Source organism: Anser brachyrhynchus (genome assembly GCF_964034855.1).
Source record: "Anser brachyrhynchus genome assembly, chromosome: 6".
NCBI classification, from domain to species: domain Eukaryota; kingdom Metazoa; phylum Chordata; class Aves; order Anseriformes; family Anatidae; genus Anser; species Anser brachyrhynchus.
Window position 1 is genome coordinate 7,732,438 of NC_137700.1, and position 19,672 is coordinate 7,752,109.

Here is a 19,672-nt window from a genome sequence, read left to right on the forward strand (position 1 = left end):
GAAAGACATGTTCTACTCATAAGCTGTTTGAAATCCATCTCTTTGGATTTATCATACTTTTCATTTCATTGCAAGAAAAATATGATAAATCCAAAGAGATGGATTTTCCAGTATAGAAAAATACAATAAAAATACAATGAATCCAAAGAGATGAATTTCAAACAACATAGGTGAGCAGAACATGTCCTTCTTACAACAGGTAACTTTTTTTTTTAGTTTAAAATAAACTTCTAAATATGTAAGAAGCAGCAAACTTGCAAATTGCTTTATAGAACAGCAGTTGCATTGCCCTGTCTACTAACACAGGCCATGAGACGTTCCAGTGCAAGTAAGGCTTCAGAAGCACAACCCCAACTCCTTTTTTCAGTCCCCTCTCTGTTGGTACGAACGCTGCACTTTTCCACAGAAACATGAAGTAGAAATAGGTCGTGACGAGAGAGTATTTCATCCCAACAAGAACTGGCCAAAGTCCCAACTCTGTCAACATACAGTGTTCAGGTGGATTATTTCTGTGAATAAAAGTCACCCTGCCCAGCCATTTATGGCTAATTATGATGAATAAAATTATGTAAATTGACACAGATAAGGGGAAGCAACCTTTCTCCTCTTCCCCTAGACCACTGTGCTTTAAATTACCCCTCCACAACACAAGGAAGTTTCAGATTGAGATTGTATTTTGACTTCATTTTTTGCATCCTTCCACTGTGGTCAGGTTGCCATAAAAAACACAAGCATGTGTCTTTCTGTTTTCTATCTAAGGCTTCTTAAGCATAGAGGAAATTGCTTCCTTATAATTTTTTGTGATACTACACACCAGTAAATTCCTGTTCCTAACCAGCAGGCAAGCAGGCAAGGCATTCCTGCAGGTGAGGAGTTCTCAGGCACTCAGTGTCTCAAGGGGAAGATTCATAACCCTCCACTCAAGCCTCTTTAAGTGCCCCCAATGACCACCTTTCCCAGCTCTAAAATAAATCCATTTCAACCCCAAATAAACAAGCATTCCAGGTGCATTGCTCTGCAGCCCTAAACCTTTCCAATTCTCAGGGAAAAAAAGAAAAAAAAGTCTGTGATGTGTAGCAGCAATACCACCCAGCTGCTGTGCATCACTCTTCATCAGTCTGTTTCATTAGTTTCTAAAGAGGTCAGCCTTGTTATCAGCATGTACAAAGGGAGAGAGTGAAGCACATAGCACACAAGTGGGTTGTCTGCAGTCACCCTGCAGAACTGTAACATAAACCAGAAACAGATCATGCCTTCTGATCGCTAGTGAAACACTCCATCCATTTGTCTACATTATCAGTTGTACATAAGGAAAAAGGTAATAGTTTTCATAATAAAATGGAAAGGATATGAACACTTGAGATCTAATGCTGTTCATGATTCTCCCCAGCTCTTGTACATACTACAGCATTAAAACATCCTGCCAAAATTTGTTCTGCTAACCCATCAAGTGACAGCAGACCAGTCCTGGTTTAAAGGGAAATCAGATTTGGGCACAAATAAAAGCTACCATTAATCCAGTCTCCCAGAGTATAATCAGCCCATGTGTACCAGCATGCACGTGCATATACTAGGAGAGAGAGGCGAACTTGGGAGACCACATTCAGCCACTTCTCTTATGTAGGAAGATGGCAAATGCCATCCAACAGAATGAACAAATTGTAACTAGACAGGCATACTGGAAAGTAAGTCTGTGAAAAAGTTGCAGCTTCAGATCTAATATTAGAGGTATTGAGCTGCAGATCAATGCCATTCCCAATCCCTGCTGCCAGCGAAGACAAAAGAAAACAAGACAAGAGACCCTTCTAGAGAAAATTTATCAAATTTACACATTTCTCAGAGCTCCTGTCCAAGACAGACTAACAGAGCAATTGTGAGTGGTGAAGGCACATAAAGAGCAACTTAAACCAACATCATCTTTTTTCAATTAATGTACTTAAATCTCACAAACACACACATGAACCCTCTGAAAGGCCCCATATATATAGTTCATAAATATTCTTGACATAAGAATTAGCCTGCCTATTGTACTTTCTGTAGCAGCATTTAAATGATTCTGGTTAAATGCGCTGGTTAAAAGAGCTACAACGAACACAGATGACTAGCACTAACTTTATGGGCATCTTTTCCTCATGAATATTGGATCGTACTGCCACATTTCTTCCAAGACCATTAAGGTACGGTTAGCTGCTTCAGCAGAGAGCTTACCAGCTGAATGACGCTGCCTTGAATGCCAGAAGTGGTAGCAGCAGCTCTCTTTGCTGCTGCAATAGCAGGAGCTATCTGCTGGCCATGAACAGATCAACTGAATCAGGCTGTAAAACCCTTACTTTCTCCCTTTAAACTACGGACAATTTTCCTGCTGTTTCATCAGGCGGGAAAAGCAATCGCCTCCTCAAGCAGCACCGACACCTACTTACTAGGGAGCCGCAGGGACAAAGCACACCGAGCTCTCCTCCTGTGACAGGCCAAGCCACCCCTACCCACTGGGCACAGCCAGCGGGGCCAGGCCCAAGCGCAGGCCAGGGAGTGGCACAACCGCACCACAGGCTGGGGAGCAGGAAGGGGTGGCTGTGGCATGGGCCTGCATGCCACTGACAGCCACAGGGCAGCTCTTCGCAGATAGCAGCCGCCCTTTTGTGAGCGGCCTGAGAGGTGTGAGACTGGAAGTGAAAGGAAAATGCACGAGAGGAAAGAAATGAAAGCCTGCCAACAGGTGAAACACAGCCAAACCACAGCCTTCTGGTTTGCAAAGCCATCACGCTGCTAGAGCAGGCAGCTCTGCACGCACTGCTGGACAGATCTGTGCCTCTGCAGGAGCGTCCCCGGCCCATCTAGAACATGAAATAAACACACCAGCTAGCAGACCTAGTGGCTGCCCAACAGCTTGAGTTCAGCACATTTACATCAGGCAAACCTAAAAGCAAGACAGTTTCTTCCACAAAAAAGCTGAAATACTGGTAAAGAAAAAAGACACCAAGCAAGGAGGTAACAGCATAACTAGGCTAGACCACCAGGAACAGAACCAACCATTTTCACAGGTTCTGCTATCCCTTTGTTTTTTATTAATGCCAGTATTTTTTTCCTTTCCATTAATGATACCACTTACCTTTTTCTTTTTAAGAATGTGGCTCTTTTTAATCACATGATATACTGAAATATAAAATAGTTTTGTGGAATGATTTATGTCCCAGAAGTGCCAATTACACATCGTCCCATGGTTTAAATGAAAAGTGTGACACTCAAAACCATGCACTGTTTAAATGTTATTTTATTAAATATCTTCAGTTCAAGGTTTCATTGTAACAAAGCTATGAAGGTTCTACCAACATTCAGACCAAACAAACAAACACTAGCTAACTTTATTTCTATATCATGCAAAAATTCTGCATCAAATGCCTTCCATTTCCTGTTTAAAATGTGATATTTATAATATATATTATATAGATGCTTATATTAGCCCCATAAGAGAACATTAAGAATGCTAAAGGTGTACAGCTGTGTTTGATAATGGCCATACCAAGCTAAGGTTCTCATTAACTTAAAAAGGAAACAAAACAAACAAACAAACAAAGAGTTTGTCTCCAAGACTGTGCAAAACCAAAGAAACTAACAGTTCTTTTCCTTTTAAATTTTCTCTGAAAGATGCAGGTACTTAATACAGAGGGTTTTCTTTTTACATATTAATCATCATCAGGTAAAGAGACAAGGAAGATCAGACCTAAAGAAGGCATGCATAATATTTTGTATTTATCTTTTTAAAATGGCATAATTGTAATCTCCTGTTTGCTCTCTCTTTGTGGCTTAAAAAAAAAAAAAACAACTGAATAAAATATCAAGACTTTAGTTTTTCCACTTCACTCACTGGCTTAGTGCTGTCCTTAAAATGTTTTGAAGTAATAACATTTAGTGTTTGCCCCCTACGGGTTCAAGCCCCACAAGTCCTCCCTAGGATGGTGGAGGGAGGAATAAAAGAGTATTTACGCTGACAAACCTGGGGTGTATAGATGTCTTTTCCTTCCTCAGGATTAGATCAGCTAACCTGTGGTGTGGGACAGCACCTCTCTGACAAAGGGAGCAGACAGCTATCCGGGGCAGACAGCCACACTTTGTGCAACAACTTTTACTTTCTGCATTCTGTTAAATAAGGATTAAAATTTCAAATTAGCTTTCTTCTGTTCCGTAGTCTGTAAAAAGGTTGCCTCATATTTTGTATGCTGTCAACACAATCACATTGATTGCCTTGAAAGATCCAAAAAAATAATTAGGGGGTAGACAGAAAATCAGGTAAAAGACCATCCCAGATGCTATAAAGAACGAGTAACTCTGTCCTTCCCCTTGGTCAAGACAAACCCTGTTACTGAAAGGGTCCAGCGGACAGGCAATTTTCTGCTTGGGGCTAGGATCAGTTCTTGGTAAGGTTAACAAAACAATTCCATATTCCCCAACCAATGAATAAAGGAAATGGACTCCCTTTCCAGCAAAGAAAAGAAAGGAAGATGAATTGGCCCAAAGGACAAACATCAGATCACATGTGCTAATTCCCTTTCCCCTCTGCTTCATGAGGTATCCTCTAACACCCAGAGGCAACACCAGGAGGTGGCCTGGAGTCCTACAGCTACGGTTTGAGATTCTGATCTGATAGTTTTCTGTGTTACAACATCACTGTAAAAAATAGAAAAATTACCCAAATAAACACTAGGAAACATGACACTTACAAACATCAGATGGGTTAGTGGTGGGGACAAGCACCTGGCTGGGGCTGCTGGCTCCCACTGCTTTTTTCATTGGAGATCAAACAAATCAAACAGGAGGCCAGGTAACCCCTTTAATTCTATGGTGCATATATTTCAGTATAAAAAACACACACTATTTATGCCTCATATAGGAGTGTATGTGCAAGTCTTCATGAAGAACGTAACACTAAGTTTCTTGTCTGCTTCCTAAGGAACACGTGTTCTGCAGCACTGTGGATCCCAACTATGCTACTAGAAAGAAAAAAAATAGAAAATCCCATACATGTACCCTCTTCCTCTAAAATCTTTGCTCTTAATGCTGTTTTTAGCACTTTTTCTTTTCTTTTCCTTTTTTTTTTTTTAATTAAATCAACTGGCTTCAAACATCCATGTTTGGCCAGGTAGTGGCTGTTTGTAAAACCTGTATCTTTGAAGAGCAAGCTTCTATTTAAGTTATATTCACTTAAACCCAGTTTTTGAAATCCTTACTTACACCATTAGTTTTAAATCAACATCCCATTTTGTTTTTTCTTTAAAAAAATAAGTCTGTTTTGGGATCCAGCAGCTGAGCAACCAGCTTTCCATAACGTTCTTGCTGTGCAGAAGTCTAAGAAGAAACTCAGGCTGAAGTCAGTCTGCTGGGCAATAGGAAGAGAAGTGCCTCCTCACTCTTGCGCCCCAGTCTTCACACTGGCTCCTCTGGGGTCTCCTCACCACCGCTCACTGATTGAAGTCACAGCACAGCCTGTACGCGATGTTAACTTCCACCATGGCTTTGCAGAGCACAGTTCAGCCATCCGCTGCTCAAGCCGCCTCCTTCTTTTGCTCTCCCTCTCTCTCTCTCTCCTTCACTTTTGCTTTCCCCCTCACTTCATTTCTGAAAGTTGTTCCAGCTGCTGCCATTTTCTTAGCCCTGGGGGAGGGGGCATGTTGGATAATCTGTCATTTATTTAGCATTACTCCTGTTTGTTTGTTTTTTTTTAATTATTTTGTACAAACAACGTTTTTTTTTTTTTTTTCTTTTTTAGATTTAAAAACACCTTCGTACAGCAGAAACAGACACGATGGATCCATGGAAAACAACAGAAAGGCAGCGCCCGGAGCATCAGATGCATGCAGGGTTTCGTGCATTTGGCTGCTGCCTGTTTGTAATTTGTATTTTTTTTTTTTTTAATGTCAAAACAGACATGACCGTTGCTGTCACTCAGGCACTCCAGAGCTGCGTGCTAAGAAGATATTGCCCTCCAGCTGAGTATCTCCACAAGTTGCTGCAGTCATGAAGAGGTAGCGTCCACCCAGATAGAAGAGGGGAGAAGAGGACAGAAGATGAAAGGAAATAAAGCCAAATGTTAGCTCCATTAATAAAACAAGTTTTTCTATGGAGTAATTATTTGGTGCAGGGAAAAAGCTTTCCTAAATCAGACTGGAACTCATTAGCAGAGCCCTGAAGACACGAGGAACACACTTTCCCTTCCAGGTGGCTGAGTGTGCCAACAAAAACGAGCTACTTGCTATAACAAATTACTTGCTTGATTGGAGCATATCTGGGTCCACTATCTAATAGCGACATGTGCCAGAAGTTGAAGAAGTTTTCCCAAAGGGGTGATCAAAGAGTCTGGCCTTAAGGAACAATTTCCACCTCACTGCCAATTGGCTTTTGCCTTGAATAGAAAGATCTATAACTATTATTTTAAAGTCTTCAGCATTTTTATACAATTTCTTAGTTTGCCTTTTTTTTTTTCCCAACTCTCTTATTAGTTCTCTCCCTTCTTGGTTACTATTCTCTCCTTACACAGAAGTCCTCTTATTATCCTCAAATTTATTTTATAGCTGTTGCATCTTTTCACGGTGACTTACCCAAAACTGAACTCTGCCTTCCAGGTGAGAGCAAACCACCGACTTCTATTTAAGTATTATTATTCACCTCATTCCTTCTTCATCCTCAACCTTCAATGCACATGGGCCAACACAGCTCACAAACGATTCCATGTGGTTCAATAGGGGCTGACCCCACTCATAACTGCATGTGGTTACACTTCCTTCAGAACCCAGAAATGCATGCAAATACTTAAACTTGATTTTTTTTTTTAAAATATTGTTTTAACCAACATTTTGTGGTTTGGAAATGGATCCTATTCTGTATTTTTCAAAAGCTCTCCAGTACATGCTTTTGGAAGAGGTGCAGCGTTTCAGCAGCTGAGTCAAGGAAACATAACTCTTCTGTAGCAGCCAAGACACTTCACTCCTAAGCTTCCTGAGAACTTCTAGGCATAGCCACTGAGCCATACCAGTCATAATTTGTTCTGTATCTTTTTTGAGACTTCACAGTAGATTATATCTAGGACATAAGTCTCCCTCAACACTTCCGTGATGAAGAACAATGAAAAGTTATTTTCTGTTTCCCTCCAAAGGCATCCTTCTCATTGCCTTACTCCCTGCTGAAAAAAATCAGCTGATTGTCCAGCTGTCTTGAAAGCTCCCCTGCTTTTAGGGCATCCTGACTGACTGCTGCATTCCAAATTCCATTTGTGACCTCTGCAATTTGCTTGTGGTAGTTCACATTCCTTTCCATTGCCTTCACTAGGGCTCAATCCCTCACAATCCAAATGAATGCTAACTGCTCTTGGCTTAGTTCTTAGTAGTACACACGGTGCAGTAACTATACTCAAGTGGCTCATTCTCAAATGAATACATTTTAAAAAGCTTGCCTCCCAGGTGTAGAGTGTGTGTTTTTTCTTTTCTTTTGGTTTTAAATAGAAAATTGTGAGTAAGAAGGTTTTAAGATTAGGAAACTTAGATCTTTAAAATGAACTTCGGCATACAATGAAAGGAAGCAGAAAGATTTTGTACATCTAAATAAGAGTAGAGTAATAAAGACACCAAAATGCCTAAAAAGCATACTTCAAAAAGTAAGTGGAACCATACTGCTCTCCTTTAAGAGCAAGAAACAATTGTTGCTTCAAGTCAAATTTTATAAATGAAGTTTCCTCCCATGCTGAATTGTGTCAAGCTAATTGGCAATGTTTTAAAACCTCTGATATTATTATTTGTTTAGATTTCTTTTCCTCTGAGTTTTTCAACATTGTAAGCTAAATAGCTTCTACTCATCTGCAAATTGGTAGTAAATTTTATAAAAATACATCTTTATTCTTATGGCATAGAAATTGCTCTGTACAGATTTTATAACATACTCTTTAGAGTATGACATTCTCATTAAAAAGTTCTCTGAAATCACCAACGTGTCATTCAAATTCTCCAAACTACCTACCTGCTCTGTCCATTCCCTGATTCATAGACAAGGTATTAAAATAGCCTAAAAAATCAAGTAATTTCACCACGGTTTAGTAGTACATTATATGAAAAGAACCTTTCACTCCAAGTTTTTCCTCCCATGCTTGCCTTTTTCTCTTTGTATACCAACATTTATAGCTTGTGCTCAAGGCTGGATTCACTCCTCAGTCTGACAGTATCTGCCCTTGCTGGTAGTTTTAATCACCTGTGCTGTTGGCATTGCCAGAAGAGGTCTGTTAGATCTAGGCATTATTCAGCACCTGCTAACTGACCTCTTCGCTTTTGTCAAAACTCAAGATTTTACCAGCTTTGTTTGGCAACACTACATCAACCAAACAAGAATCCTTTCTGTAGCGAAGTACAAGAAAGGTAGATCCCTGACAGCTGGGAAACAGCAAGCCTGTGCACGTACACACCATGAGATACTCTCTGCTCTGTATGCTCTGTCTGAGCACAAAGCTGAATATACAGGAGCAAGTACAACAGGTACAAGGGTATCTATGATTGGCAGCAACCATCTGGCACATAGCTTTGGTTTGTCAGGAGTGGCAGATAATCCTCCAGAGACCAGAGGACAAGGCTTCCACAGACCAGTGGAAATTTTTAGCCTGCAGACAACTAAAAATGGTTCTCTCACAGCTAAACGCCCTTAAATAGTCTGGGAGTATGGCACTGAATTCCCACATACAGCAGCCTTTGATGTGTATGATATATTCTTTCCCAGGTAGTCCATACCCATGTATGATCCTCACTGGAGAGGTGCTGCAGGGGCTCCAGAGCAGTGGTAGTGGACGTTCAGCCACTTGCCATCTCGGCGGTGCCAGACGCGAGTCTCTTCAGACTGCGTGGTGCGGGGCCGGCCTTGGCCGTCGATGTACTGTGTCAGGCGGATGTATGCGATGCAGGCAGCATCTTCACCGATGACATGGACGTGGGGGTTCAGGATGGTGGTGTGTATCGGCTTGCTGTTTTTCGACAGTACTGGCAGAACACATAAAACTGTCAGCTTCATTTTACCACTAAGAGAAGAACAGCTCCCCCCACATCCTCCAATTTTTGTAGTCTACTCACCTCCAGCTTGATTCTGGGATACAACAAAAATTGCTCCTGTAATTTTCCAGGCAAAATCCAAGCCTATCCAATTCTTTTCCCTATCACCTGTCTTTCAAAACTTAGCCCATATTATTGCCTAGAACAGCCTGGTTCCTTTGCTCTCAGTTCTGCAAAAGACACTTGCTACTCTATCAACATCAGTACTGCCATTTCCTCAGTTAAAGGAAAAAATGTTTTAATTATCAGAAACGTTGCAAGAGTCAACAGTCAGGAGATCTGTATGCCAGGCCTGCATTAAATACAAACAGGTCTCAGAGAAGTGTAAAACTTACTCCAGAACATGCTTTTTAGAGAGACAAAGTCTCTGCAGAGTTAGAGCACTAGTAATGGCCTATACTAAGGACTCCAAGTTCACGCATGTCAGCAGTTTGTGCATAATAAACTTCACATCTGACAATTCAGTACATCTATCACAAACATACAGGTTGTTTCCACACAAATGTGTTCATTTTTTCCATTTCCATATCAGTAGGAAATCCGGTGCCTCAAACTTTTAAAGCTCCTGTTATCAACACTTACAAAATGCTTGCATCAGGCAAATCATATGTGTACAGTGAAGGGATCTGAGAGTTAGAATTGAACTTGTTGCTGAAAAAGGCTTTTGAGAGAAAGAACGCTGTCTCTTATAAATGCATCACAATCCATGTACAACCAAGTCCTTGCTGGTTATGATAGCCAGTAAAAACAAGAGCAATTTTTCCACAAAATGTGAAATAAATGAAGATTAGAGAAAAGGCTGATGGTGTTACCAAATCTACCCACTCACAGTTCTCAAAGTAAAACTTATGGAAATCCATTCCTTCAACCAGGTTCCCCAGTGCTTCAGGTTCAAAAGAGGTCAAACCAGGATCACAGATTTTTCTGCAAAGAAAAGCAATGCAGCCTTACAGCCTGCATCTAAGTCCAAAGGCTACTTACACAATGAAGTATTGGTATGGCACGTGACTTGCACTGTGTCCACCTAGCCATTTCACTAGTCTGAGGAGTAAGTTCTTGGAGCATGGGGTACTACTGCAACACCACAGGGTTGGTGACAGTTGGCATTTCATGTAAAACAAGCCTCTGTGTTTCTGGTATACAACCTTTTATTCTTTATGCTCATCTTGCTCTCTCTCCCCCTCCCCACAAACACGTACACACAGCTTACAAAGCCAGGGCATTTTCCTTTTGCCACTCCTGTTGCTGTTTGATACCTTACTTCTACTTGAAGTTCATTTAAACAGCTCTACTATATCCCTGATAACAAATGAGAGTATTTACCAGTATTTACCATACCCAATTGTACAACTCCTACTCATACCCAGGAACCACAACATAACTTGCACATAAACTGATTGGTGACCTATCAGAAGGCATCTATGCACTAACCAACAGTACTTACGTATAAGCCTCAAAGTCTCCATTGTTGATGGCTTCTATCAGCTGCTCTGTTATCTTAATGATCTCTTGCTTACGCACTGCAAACAATAAGAAAGAGCAATTTAACTGCACATAAGACTTCGATAGAAATACGGGGCTAGTGGGTGCCTCCTACAAGCAACTTGCAGAGCACCATTACTGTAGATCTCATAGGATGCTGCTCCCTGCATTTTGGAGATATGCAGTAATGACAGCCATCCATATGAGAGTAGGGGGGCAGTGGTATGGTAGTGGAATGGTGATCCCATAATGCAGGGAGAAATGAAATAAAGATATCATATTCTTTTTTTTTTTTCCTTCTAGAAAGGCCTCTCTCATGCACCAGAGGTGTCTCCTGAATGACAGCTCTAGGTGCTTCCAGGGATTCTGACCAATGAATGTCAGTGAACCTGCCAATGTGAAGCATTTGTCTAGCAGCTTAACTTGCAGAAACCCTTCACCACAGTAGCCATGGGCAAATGGCCACCACACAAACCAAACAAATTGGAAAAAATCTCCCAACAACTTGCCTATCACGATCACCGATACCTCAGCTATTATGAATGCTGCAAACAAGCATCTGGGACATGTAGGGATGACTTCCACAAGCTAGAAAGACAACCGCAGCAGGATGGATGGGTTGGACGAACAGGCCCTAGGTATACACTAGTATGCACTGTCCCTCAGGCAGAGCCCTATGGCAGAGCCCTTATCAGCACTGCCATTAACCCAGCCCCAGCACACTGGACTTCAGGATGAGCAAAGACAGCTGGCTAGCTGTCTGCTGCTGGTTTGACCTTGCTCTGGCCAGCACCCCTGCACTTTCTTCTCTTGGTTTGCCACAGCTGATTGCCCAGGCCCCATCCCCTTTGAGGCCTTCCATCACCCCTACTGATATCTAGTCTCCTTAACACTGACAGAGTTTGGCTCAGCTCTGTTAAGTAACACAACTTGAGTTCTATGACTGCATGCACACCCAACAGCTCTTCAGCCTTCCCCAGTTTCCCTTGAGGTAGTATATTGTACACATCATACAAGGATTTAGGAGGTGCTCTATCATTATCTTCACCACCACTGTTACCAAATAATTTCCAATCCCTACCACCAGAACTGTAATTCATCTGCCCTTAGGCATCTGAAGTGTAGGTGTCTGAAATGGAACTAGTCACTGGTCTTCTCCTTTAGGCCCTGAAAGAAGTAAGCACCTCTGCAAGCCTCACCTGAGGTATCTCAGATGCCTATCATTAGGAGCACAGTCCCGAAACGCAACCTACCATCTTTAGATGTCCAAGTCAGAAAAGCTGAATTCCACTCTAGATGCCAGAAGATGTTAGTCTGAACTCCCCTTCACCTTAAACTTTCATCCACATGTGCATATCACCCCAACACTGGGAAGTACAGCTGAAGAGCAACAAGATGATAATCGCAGTGGCTCAGAAAGATGCCTGAACCCCCTCTGGAAAGCTATTAAGAGGATTATACTACCCAGTTAGCCACAGGAACATCTTGGTTAGGGAACAACTGGATCACGATGGTAAGGGAGTCAGTTCTACCACTCAGCCTGTATAAATTTCCACATACTAAGTGACATATAGAAGGAATGGATCAAAAGGACATAGTGGGCTACGCCTATTATGAAAAACGTCTTTACAAACAAGTCACCTGGAACAGCTTCCCCATGAAGCATGGCTGCACACTGGATGCCCCTCCCAAACGTGTGCCACGCCTGTAAAATGTGATCCATGGGAAAGGCTCCACTTGGGACAAGTGACAAATCTGCAGACCACAGCCACCATGCACTGGCTTATCTCAAGGAGATCTGCACCCATTTCCCAAACGTCACCACATAGCAGTGCTGACCCTATCCCTTCAACGCAAGTCCCTTCCATCAGACTGCGCTTGCCTTCTTGCTTTTCCTACATGCCCTGAGCCAGAAGTAACACACAGAAGGCGACCCACTTTTTCTAGTGGGCAGTGTCCCCCGATTTCAGGCGGGAAGGCATTCACACCAGCTGCGATGAATCCCCAGGGCCTCCTAGCACACTGCAGCGAGGCAGGCACACACACACCAGCACAGACACGAACGCCGGACTCCGGCCGTTCTCCTGCCTTTGCGGAGCACCCTCGCAGGCAGAGGACAGCTCCCCAGCGGCTGGCTATGGCCGCCGCAGCAGGACCTGCAAGGGGGCTGCCTGCGCGCACTGAGGGGACAGCAGCGCCCCGAGGGGAGCCGAGGCCGGCCCAGGCCGTACAACCCGGCCCGGCCCCGGCCACCCCCCACTTCCCCCGGCCCCGGGGCTCCCCCCGGCGGCCTCCGCCGCTCCCCGCAGCCGGCTCCGCCCGGGCGCGGAGGCCGGGAGCGCCGCCTGGGGGCGGCCTGAGGCCCGCCGGGTGCCGGCCACGGTGCGCTCCCAGGGATCGCCGTCCCCTCCCGGCCCAGCAAGAGGGTGAGGGCACAGAGGTGGAGAAGGGGAGCCCGGCGTCTAGGGGAGCTAGCGTTAGTTGCACTACTCGGCTACTGCTACCCAGCTGCTAACTTACACGGTGCACTGTTAAGTACAAAGGGAACTACTGGAGTTAGCAAAGGCTCCGACCGAGCACGCTCTAACTCCAATGTCTGCCCTGGGCTGTCCCAGGCAAGAAGCTTCTCTTCACAAGACTGTGTAGCTGCAAAACAAACGTAAGCATTAAAATAATAAACAAACATAAACCAGAAAGCAAAATAAAAACCAACACAGAAATACAAACACACACAAGCCCCAACCGCTGTTGGCACACAGAGACACCCACGTCCCAACAAGCTGTGCCCGCCCTGCTGCCTGTCATGTCAGCTGGGCTGGGTGCTGCTCCAGGAGATCCCTCGGAGCACAGTGCTGCTGGAGGTGGTCTGAGGGCGAGCTAACACTGGCCAGGGTGGTGACAGAGCAGCACGAGGGCAAGTACAAGATGGGAAAGAAGGGGAAAGGAAACAGGGCATCCAAACCACTGCACACCTCAACACGGAGAGGAGCGGGGAAGGAGAACGCTGCCCCTGCACTGCTCACTGAGCAGCGAGCTGGCACTCCTCTGGGCACCAAACAGGGCCTCGCTACGAACAAGAGGAACAAGGTAATAAGAAAGCAGTGATGGACACTTCATAGCAAAAAGGACTTGAGAAGAGACCATTTCCCTTCCATTCTGGCTAGGCTAAACACCTTTCCCATTATGCCTCACAAACCAGCAGTTTAACATTCTTAGAACTACTTCAAAATTATTAACAAAGAGGCTCTGACTGCTGCATCATGAGACACTGGCGCTGTGTGCAGGAAACCAGGACAAGACTACAGGAAGAGACAGAAGAGGGCATGCCTGCTCCTCTCTTCCCACTAGACTGACCTGAGTAGAATCAAATACTTCAGATGTTCCCAACTCATATTAAGGATCATTCTGTTGCAGCGTTAAACAGAACAACTAGTACAGACAACTAGTAAGGTATGTGTGTAGGGGGAAGACTGAGACCCCACCTAAATCTTCTCCGACCTGCTAGCCTTTTCACACCCCTTTTCAGTGTTGTTCAGCCACAGACTCCTCTATGGAGACAGCTGGTTCAGGAGGGATCAAGGCACCACAGTTGACAGACTAACCACGGTACCAGCAAATGAGCATGACAGACATGCAAAGTCAAGCACAACAGAGAGAAAGATGCTTCTCAGAGCCAACATTATTCAAGGATTTTCACTAGGCACACCTGATGGGGGATTCAGAAATGCTGGAGGGTCCTCCAGCAGTGACAGCCTCCCTCCAAAGCATCCTCACTAACAACTGCTTTTTATTTGTTCTGTACTTCCCAAGCACCATCCACGTCCAGGGAAACCCTAAGTTCTTGCCAAGTGAGACTGAATTCAGCCTCACACAGGCCCCTCCATTGCAGAACTGCACCACTGACCCCCATTTACAGGAAGGAAACCTAAAGAGATGCAGCAACTTCCCCAGGGAAACCCTAAGAGGCAACATCTCTGCTAAGTCGTCCACACCTCACCCAGATAAAAGCAAAGGAATGAAACTAATCTGGATGAGATTCTGTCTTTTCAAAAGGGGAAGGAAAAGTTTGGAAGTTTTCAGTGTGCAAAGGAGGGTATTTTGCAGGAAGGGAGATGATTTCTTTTTATTCTGGAGTACTAGAAATGGAAAAAAAATAATCAATATTTTGGAAGGAAGTTGAGGAAAGGAAAAATCTTGGAGAAGGAGAAATGGGAAAGGTAGAGGGAGGAGCTGGAAAAAGATGCCGTGAAGCACTCCACCCCTGGACTTACTGGCTGAGAAACAGAGAGAAAGCTGGGACTGCATGGACTCAGTCTGTGTTTTGCTCTCACTGTGCCTCCGTCCTTCAAGCACTGAGCTGCCGTCCCCGGTGGAGAGAGGGGGAGCTAGCATGGCAGGGAATTAAAACACAAACAAAACACGCAAGATCAGTAAATAAAAAAAGAGAACAGAAATAGGAGAATGTTAAAGAAACCACAATGCTGGGCACAAAACATGCAGAAGTATCCTCCAGGGCAAAGCCAAGTAGACAGCTCAACAACATGGATCTGCTGTGCAATTTATAATGACACGGGGGGCTGCTACCTTCAGCCCCACCACTCTGGAAACAACATAGCCCTGAGGCAACTGTCACTGATGTATCAAGATATCTCCTACAACGCAAAATAAATCTGCATAACCCGTGCCTATTTGAAAAGAAGAGGTCAGAAGCAGAGCTGCACAAGCTCTTCCTTTTTCCCCAGTCATGGCTAACCAGAACACTGAGAACTCCAATACCCCCAAACCCTTGGTCTATTTAACCTTGGCTAAGTGCTTGCTTTACTTAAAACCAGGAGAGCCAGGAGTGGAAAAGAAATAGTTATAAAGCAAAGCACTAAAATTACCAGATAGAGCTGGCCATAGCACAAACCAGTACTGTGCAAGCGCAACAAGTTTTCAAATGATCCCTTCTATTAAAATCATAACAAAATATTTTAACCTCTGAGGAAATCTCAGTTCTGATCTGCAACAGTGCAGCCCTATATAATTCTGCACAGATTTAGTCCTGGCCAGCTGCCCTCCTTCCCCTACCATCTATCCCCGTCCTAGCCTTCCTCTCTTCACAGCATTCGTATTCTTGACTTGCAGGACACCCATTGGCTCTATTGGTTCAAGGCTGGGGCCTCTCCTGAACAAAAGCTGCCAAAGAAGACAAGGTTCTCGACAAATATCTATTCTGGACAGACAGCCAGCAGAGATGAGATAAATCAGTTTCACTACCACTCTACAAAAGTCATCCAGTTCCTTTCCCTCAAAGCTGGGTTCTTAAATCACAGATTACTCTTTGGCAAAAAGGTGAGAGCTGGAATACTATGCTGTAATAAGGTCAGGTCTAATCTAAAACAACCAGTACTGTAGAGAATTTCTGCTCCTTGCAGCTCCATATAAGAGGAGCCAGCAGCTTCTGATAAGCCGCAGGAAAAGCACTAGGAACTAGCCCAGCTGACTGAGGTGACATTGCTGCTACACCATAGAGCCAGCATTGATTCTTCCCTGGCTATGTAACTCTGATTGACTGCAGGGAGAATGAGAATACCTCTGCCTCAAAATGTAAACTATTATCACATTTGCCTCTGAATGCCAACTGCATTCACCCATCCTGGACCTGTTCAGGAAAAAATTCCTGCTTCAAGAAAATTTCTTTCTTCTCTTCCTTCTTTAGGGGGTCAGGAAGAGGATAGCTGCTTGAACAACATGAGCAGACATGGGACTCAGAACTCCTTCACCTAGAGAGTTTTACAAGCACAGAATATTTATGATGTGGTCACTGACAGGCACAAAATCTCTTCTCTTCCTAGTCTCTCCCTCTACCAACTTCTCTGTCAGGGACATGAGAAATCATTTCCAGTGACGGACAACAGGCTGAGAATCATCTGTCTTTGAAACAAAAATAGACCCAAAGGGGAGGGGCAGGGGAGAGAAAGGTGTGTGCACATCACTGAAGAGATTCCCAGAAAGAGGCAAGAAGGGAGACTGCTTCTTTTTCAAGTGAGCAACAACAGAGAGGTTTCAGCTCCCTGTAACCTGCAGAGAAGCACAAAAAACACAGCCAGCTTCCAAACCTTGAGGGACTAGTAAAGCTTTTTCCATGTCTAGAAATGGACTGGAGATGAACAGATACTTGCAAGGAAAGAGTTCCAACTCTGAGACAAAAATTAGCTCAGGACAAACAGGGCTTATATACTGCAAAGGCCAAGTCAGCTGGTTCCCCAGCATATCATCCCACTGTGACAGGAATGACAGTGTCATGGCAAATTTATGAACTGAGTCACACACAGAAATCTGGGAGGCTAGATCAGGGCAGTTATCAAATCTTCAGGAACCCCTGCCTGCACTCTAAATGTGTTAGAAGTTACAGGCAAAACACCTACCTTTCAGATCCTCATCTTCAGTAGTGGTGTTACAGCTCTCTGTGGAACCCTGCATGGCAGAACAGAGCATTACCAGGCATCAGCAGTCAGGAGTGTTAGTAAGCAGTTTGATTTCTTATTTTATTTTTTTTTGTGAAGGAAGGTAGGGAAAGCACAAACACATGGGCAAGGGTGGCTGAGACAGGAGGACACAAATGAAGATTTGGATGAAAGCAGGCCAAATATTGGCAGAACTTAATTGCGTCGCTGCTAAACTTCTGCATGTACAAGCAGTTCAAACCATCCACACAGCGCTCTTACAAGACCAGAAGTAACCAAACTGTCAAATCAAATCGGAGATCAAATGGGAGTTGCTTCTTTTTGGAAGAAGAATAGCCACAAGAAGCTAAGGAAAGGCTTCTAACCTTTCTCAAAGGAACAAGTTCTCCATTTCCAGAAGAAATAAGTGCACGAGCACCTGTCCTTGTCATCCACCCCACATAAAAGTGGTGATTACACACCACTGTAGAAAAGAGATACTCGAACTGCTGTCCATACTCAGCCTCTTCTAGGGATCAAGATCCATACAACACAGCCCTCCCACTATGCTGCCCACAGTGTTCAGGAACATGCTACAAACTAAACACCAGAAAGGCAGAAACTAAACTCAGACACACAGATGAGAATGATGAGAGAAGCGGAGGTTTCTCTGGCAACACTCCCATCCCTTACCTTTATGCCATCTGTAGCATTATGGACAACAGTTGTTTGAGGCTCCTAGGAAAGGATGGAAGAATCATTAAACTACAGTACCAAAGCATTCCCTCATTTGCTTTCACTCCCCAGCAAGTGGAGAAAAGGTGACTGACATAAAAATCAAACCACAAACTCCAAACAGCACACATGTGCTTGCGTGCGCACCCACACACTTCCCGCACAGGTTTCCTGAAGAGAGAGACTACTAAAAGCTACAGTTACAAGGAGACAAAGCCCCCAGGATCCCTGCAACTGCCCCTATCCCCAGTTTGCCTCCAGAGAAGCAGGCCAGCACAAATGCCAGAAAGCACCACAATAGTCAGCCCCCGCTCTCTACAGCTGTCGATGAAGTAATGACCCCTCAGCAACGTCTTCACTGGAGAATGCTTCGGAAGGGGGAAAAGGATAATCCTGGGCTGAGGCCTTTGTCTCCCAGGTTTTTGGAAAGCTTGCCAGGTGTTTTACCCTTATAACAGGACATTCATAATTTCCTTATTACAAGGGAGATAAGCCAGACCACCTCAATACCTCTCCTGAGGAGTTGCTAAGGGAACTGGGCTGTAAAAAAAAGGCTCATTTTTCTACAGGTCTCTGAAGTGGGATCCAATTTGAATAATAACAATAATAAATAATTTAGAAAGGCTCCTTCAGTATCAAATCCATAATGAATAAAGCTAGCAAAGGGAGAGCAGAAAATTATGAAGCGCCCCAAGAACCCTTCACTCTGCAACAAACACAAGAACAAACTCTCTCCCTTCCACCCCCAAAAAAATGCCAAATCCAACTCTCCAGTGACACAAAGAGCAGCCACCTGGCCTAGGGGTGCTAACTAGTTCCTGCACTCATCCCTTCGTTACCGGGACAAGACTTCAGGATCCTGCACCGTCTCCTCCTGCTGCCATCTCTCTGGCAGGGTGGCTCAGCAAGGCTACCAGGGACCATGACGGTGCTGTGATGTACGCTCACCCACCCACCTCTGTCACCCATTTCACTGCTGCCTGATCTTCCAAGCATCCTGAAGCAGCCTACACCGAGCTGTGCCACTACACGTACTTGGCACAGGGCACCCTATGGAGCCAGCTACACACAGTCTTCAAACAGAAAACGCTAGCCCAGCAAGCCAGCGAGCTGCAGAGGGGCAAGCACACAAGTGAGCAGGCCAAATGGGCCACCTAAGGACTCCTCTGAAAACCCTCTGTCCACCCTTTCTTCTGTGGTGTCCTGAAGTCCATCCTCAGCTTCCCAGGTGTCAGAGAGTGGATGGAGCTGGCCACTCTCTTCTTCCAAACCATCCTCCCCAAAGCCAGCAGGACCAGTTGAATGGGACACACAGAACTATACAGGGATGGCACAAGGGGAAGTTCAGGCAAGCTGCGATCCCCACATCCAACCACAGCTGTGCTCAGCACCCCCACCCCAAAGCCTGTGAGGCTGTGACCAGGCGCACAGCAGCACAGGGACACGGACAGAACGAAGCCAAAACACAAGCTGAAACAGAGCAGCACAAGCAGCACTCAGGGGTGGGGGTAAGGAGAGAAGGGGTGAGGACAGAATCAAAATTAAACCAAACAGGAAAAAAAAACAGCGGTTGGGGAAGATACCATGGACGTCTGCACTGGGGGTGTTTCTTTTGCAGTGCTTACTATACTGGTTTTGTTGTTGCTCTGTGGCTGAGACAGAAAAACATGGTTTTAGTTCCCCTGCTGGGCAGAGGCAGCAAGAAAAAGACAGTATTGCTCCAACCCCAACCATTTCCTCAGACCCACCCCTCCCCACCAGCTCGATCAAGAAGAGGGAGAAAGGAGTGCTGTCCGGGTCGCTGGACATCATCCTTCCCTCAGAGGTAACAGATGTTGTAAGGGATGTAACAAAACCCAAATGTGCATGGACTGCTAGAGCTACAAGGAAGGAAAACAGAGGGGAAAAGGCAGCAGCCCGAAGGGATGGGGGAAAATCCTGGAATGAACA

General features: G+C 44.6%; 1 protein-coding gene across 27 annotated transcripts in view; it reads right to left on the bottom strand.

Moving 5' to 3' along the window:
* Window positions 1-3,253: 3,253 nt before the first annotated feature.
* CAMK2G (calcium/calmodulin dependent protein kinase II gamma) overlaps window positions 3,254-19,672 on the bottom strand; it is a 111,368-nt gene continuing 94,949 nt past the window's right edge. For 6 of the 27 annotated variants that reach the window (XM_080598106.1, XM_080598097.1, XM_080598089.1 and 3 more), the window contains 9 exons: window positions 19,306-19,374; window positions 17,681-17,725; window positions 16,970-17,018; window positions 14,831-14,944; window positions 13,080-13,205; window positions 10,522-10,597; window positions 9,907-10,001; window positions 8,763-9,008; window positions 3,254-6,004 (listed from right to left, as the gene is read on the bottom strand). In XM_080598106.1, coding sequence (XP_080454232.1) covers window positions 8,776-9,008; window positions 9,907-10,001; window positions 10,522-10,597; window positions 13,080-13,205; window positions 14,831-14,944; window positions 16,970-17,018; window positions 17,681-17,725; window positions 19,306-19,374 — 807 coding nt within the window. In that variant the 3' untranslated portion in view covers window positions 3,254-6,004; window positions 8,763-8,775. The remainder of the gene's footprint in view (window positions 6,005-8,762; window positions 9,009-9,906; window positions 10,002-10,521; window positions 10,598-13,079; window positions 13,206-14,830; window positions 14,945-16,969; window positions 17,019-17,680; window positions 17,726-19,305; window positions 19,375-19,672) is intronic. The other 21 variants (XM_080598108.1, XM_080598107.1, XM_080598098.1 and 18 more) reach the window with 8 other exon arrangements.